We start from the raw sequence: 3,359 nt of genomic DNA, 5'->3' as shown, positions 1-3,359 counted from the left end.
TGATAACCAGAGGAACATCATTATTTTCTTCTTCTTCAAATGGTGTTTCAAGTCATTTAGTCATCTTTCTTGAAATAACAAGGTCTTGAGCGATATTAAGCCCAGTAAAAACTGAGAAACAGAAGGGTCTTACTCGTGGTCTGTAAGAAAAAAAAAAGGAGGAAGAAGATGTTGGACGCAGAAAAAGATGCAATCGTTGGCTGTGGTTTTGTTCAAAAGGGTAATTGCCCATCTAACGCGGTTACTTTTTCCGTTAGGTGAATGAGTGTTTGCTACAAATACCGAGAGGTCAAATTTTTTTTTTGAAAATGACCTCGGTGTTAGTAGAGCCACCTGCTTGTACCACAAAAGTCAAGTGCTTTTAGTAGCACCCTTATGCTATTTCCCCCCAACTTTGTGACCAGCTTCCCGCCTGACCCCCTAATTTACGAGAAATACCCATATGGCCCCCTTCTGTTATAATACCGTCACTCTCTCTCCTCCATCATGTTTTCTCTCTCTGCCAACTCACGCCACATCATCTGTTACGCCACCTCATCACCTTCTCCGACAGAGGTCGCCGGCCGGCCAAATTTCTGATCGGCGACCTTCAAACTAAAAAAAATAAAAAAATTTCTCTCTTCCTCTCTCTCTCTCTAAAACTACTCCAGCGAAGGGGCGAAGGCCCTTCGCCGGAGTGGTCCGTTCTTCAATGAACAGACCAAGGTCTCCCTTCGCCGGAGTAGTTTTAGAGAGAGAGAGATGAAGAGAGAAAAAAAATATATATTTTTTGTTTGAAGGTCGCCGGCCGGCGATCTCTGCCGGAGAAGGTGATGAGGTGGCGTAACAGATGATGTGGCTTGAGTTGGCAAAGAGAGAAAACATGATGGAGGAGAGAGAGTGACGGTGTTATAACGGAAGGGGGTCATATGGGTATTTCTCATAAAGTAGGGGGTCAGGCGGGAAGCTGGTCACAAAGTTGGGGGCCATTAGGGAAATAACCCTATTATTTATTAACGCACACCATTATTCTTTACAGGTCAATATGTTTTTTATGTTTACAAATGCACATTGTACTAAGGGCTAAACCAAGTCAATGGTCTATAGCCCATATGTAACTCTGCGGCTTCTATATATATAGATGGCAAGTCTATTAAAAATCCCCAAGTTTAACTATTTAAAAAATTTACAAGTTAAAGTTCAACAACTAAAATGGGCTCTCAAGGACCTGCCAAAGACAAACCTCATGCTGTTTTTGTTCCTTTCCCTTCTCAAGGACACATTAATCCATTACTTCAACTAGCAAAACTCTTTCACTTTAGAGGCTTTCACGTTACCTTTGTTAACACTGAATTCAATCATAAACGTCTACTTCGATCCAGAGGAACTGATTCGGTTAACATCGCCGATGATTTCCGGTTCGAAACTATACCCGATGGTCTACCCGAATCAGATCCGAATTCTACACAAAGTATAGAACTACTCTGTAACTCGGTTCGGAAAAACTGTGTTCTTCCATTCGAAGATCTTATATTAAGACTCAACGAGTCACCAGATGTTCCGAATGTTAGTTGTATTGTATCTGATGGAGTCATGAGCTTCACTCTCAAAGCTGCTGAAAAGCTAGACATTCCTGAAGTTGTTTTCTTTACTATTAGTGCTTGTGGGTTTCTTGGATATGTGTATTATCCAGAATTAGTCCAGAAAGGCTATTTTCCTCTTAAAGGTATTTCATTTGTAGCCTAGCTTTTCTTTATTTTTATGGTTAGAACCAGTTTTTTTCGGTTCAAAGTCTTATTGTTTTGCAATTTGTGAACAGATGAAAGCTATCTCAAAAATGGATACTTGGATACTCCGATCGATTGGATTCCGGGTATGGAAGGCATAATTCGGCTTAGAGATATCCCTACGTTCATTCGTGTAACGGATCCAAATGACATTATGCTTAATTACAATATTGAACAAACCACAAATGCTTTGAAAGCTAAGGGTCTAATTCTTCATACTTTTGAGGATTTAGAACCAAAAGTTTTGGAAGCTATTAGAACCAAGTTTCCTGAGGTTTTTCCAATAGGTCCTTTACAGTTACTTACTCGCGAAATACCCCAAACTGATTTGAAATCAACCGGGTCAAGCTTATGGAAAGAAGATCCGGGTTGTTTAAAGTGGTTGGATCAATGGGAACCAAATTCTGTTATTTATGTTAATTTTGGAAGTATTGCAGTTATGTCAACTAAACAATTAAGAGAGTTTGCTTGGGGACTTGCTAATAGTAAGCATCCATTTTTATGGATAATCCGACCGGACTTAGTTTCGGGCGATAAAGCCGAATTACCTAATGAATTCATTGAGGAAACTAAAGGAAGGTGTATGTTAGCTAATTGGTGTCAACAAGAGCAAGTACTTGCTCACCCTTCTGTTGGAGGATTTTTAACTCATACAGGATGGAATTCATCGATCGAAAGCATTTCCGAAGGTGTCCCTATGATTTGTTGGCCATTTGGAGCCGAACAAACAACAAATTGTCGATACGCGTGTACTGAATGGGCTATCGGGTCGGAAGTTGATAACGACGTGAAGAGAGAAGAAGTTGAGAAGTGTGTGAAAGACTTGCTTGAGGAGAATATAGGGAAAGAGAGAAGGAAGAAGGCTTTGGAGTGGAAAGAGAAAGCCCATTTAGCTATCAAACCAGGAGGGTCTTCTTACTTGAACCTAGATAGATTGATTAATTACTTATTAAAAATTGGTGAAAAGTAAAAAAAAAAAAAAAAATTGTGATCTGGAGAAGTGAATAAATTCATTGTTTAAGTTACTTGCTATTTGTTGGTTGTTGTGCTTTATGATATCATAAATAATTGAAGTGGAATTTGGTAACGATTATTGTGTTGTTGAGGAATTCATTGTTTATTTATTGCCCAAGTAATAAATGTGTGCTGTAAGGGTTTCTTTATTTTGTTGCTTCTCCAATCTTATGTACTATTTACATTCATTTTTTTTTCAAAATGTTAAAATTGATTAGTAAAATCTACATGTTACAGACTAAAAGGATTTAGGGCTAGAAGTTTGTTTCAAACCATAAAATAATGTGTTCAAACGACAAACTCTAGTTTACATTTGATCGATACCAATTTGGCAATGAGGGTAAAAGTATCATGATAGTTGACACCTTGGCAGTCTCTCTGAGGATAAGAGGACACAAATAGATACCAATTGGCAACTAGGGTAAAAGTATCATGATAGATGACACCTTCAACCTAGGCATACCCTTTGGCGACGAGGTGTGCCTTATAACGTTCGATGGATCCATCTGATCGATATTTAATTTTGTAAACCCCCCTTGCAGCCAGTGGGGTTCTTGCAAGGTGGCAAGGAAGTCAGAG

At 39.0% G+C, this 3,359-nt stretch overlaps 1 protein-coding gene across 1 annotated transcript; it reads left to right on the top strand.

Annotated features, from left to right (window-relative positions):
- Window positions 1-1,016: 1,016 nt before the first annotated feature.
- Window positions 1,017-2,929, top strand: LOC147537675 (7-deoxyloganetin glucosyltransferase-like). The gene is made up of 2 exons (XM_086641342.1): window positions 1,017-1,705; window positions 1,799-2,929. The coding sequence occupies exons 1-2, from the start codon at window positions 1,192-1,194 to the stop codon at window positions 2,734-2,736; spliced, it is 1,452 nt and encodes a 483-aa protein (XP_086497468.1). The 5' UTR covers window positions 1,017-1,191; the 3' UTR covers window positions 2,737-2,929.
- Window positions 2,930-3,359: the final 430 nt, after the last annotated feature.

The sequence above is a fragment of the Eschscholzia californica genome, unplaced genomic scaffold (genome assembly GCF_041429995.1).
Source record: "Eschscholzia californica isolate CP2 unplaced genomic scaffold, dmEscCali1.0.p SCAF_5, whole genome shotgun sequence".
NCBI classification, from domain to species: domain Eukaryota; kingdom Viridiplantae; phylum Streptophyta; class Magnoliopsida; order Ranunculales; family Papaveraceae; genus Eschscholzia; species Eschscholzia californica.
Note: the sequence above shows the minus strand (reverse complement) of the source record. Positions and strands in the feature narration are given on the sequence as shown.

Bases quoted from the DNA above. Each gene is read 5' to 3' on its own strand.
- LOC147537675 (XM_086641342.1), top strand. From the start codon at position 1,192: ATGGGCTCTCAAGGACCTGCCAAAGACAAACCTCATGCTGTTTTTGTT. The intron at 1,706-1,798 runs GTATTTCATTTG...ATTTGTGAACAG, and splicing joins AGGCTATTTTCCTCTTAAAG to ATGAAAGCTATCTCAAAAAT.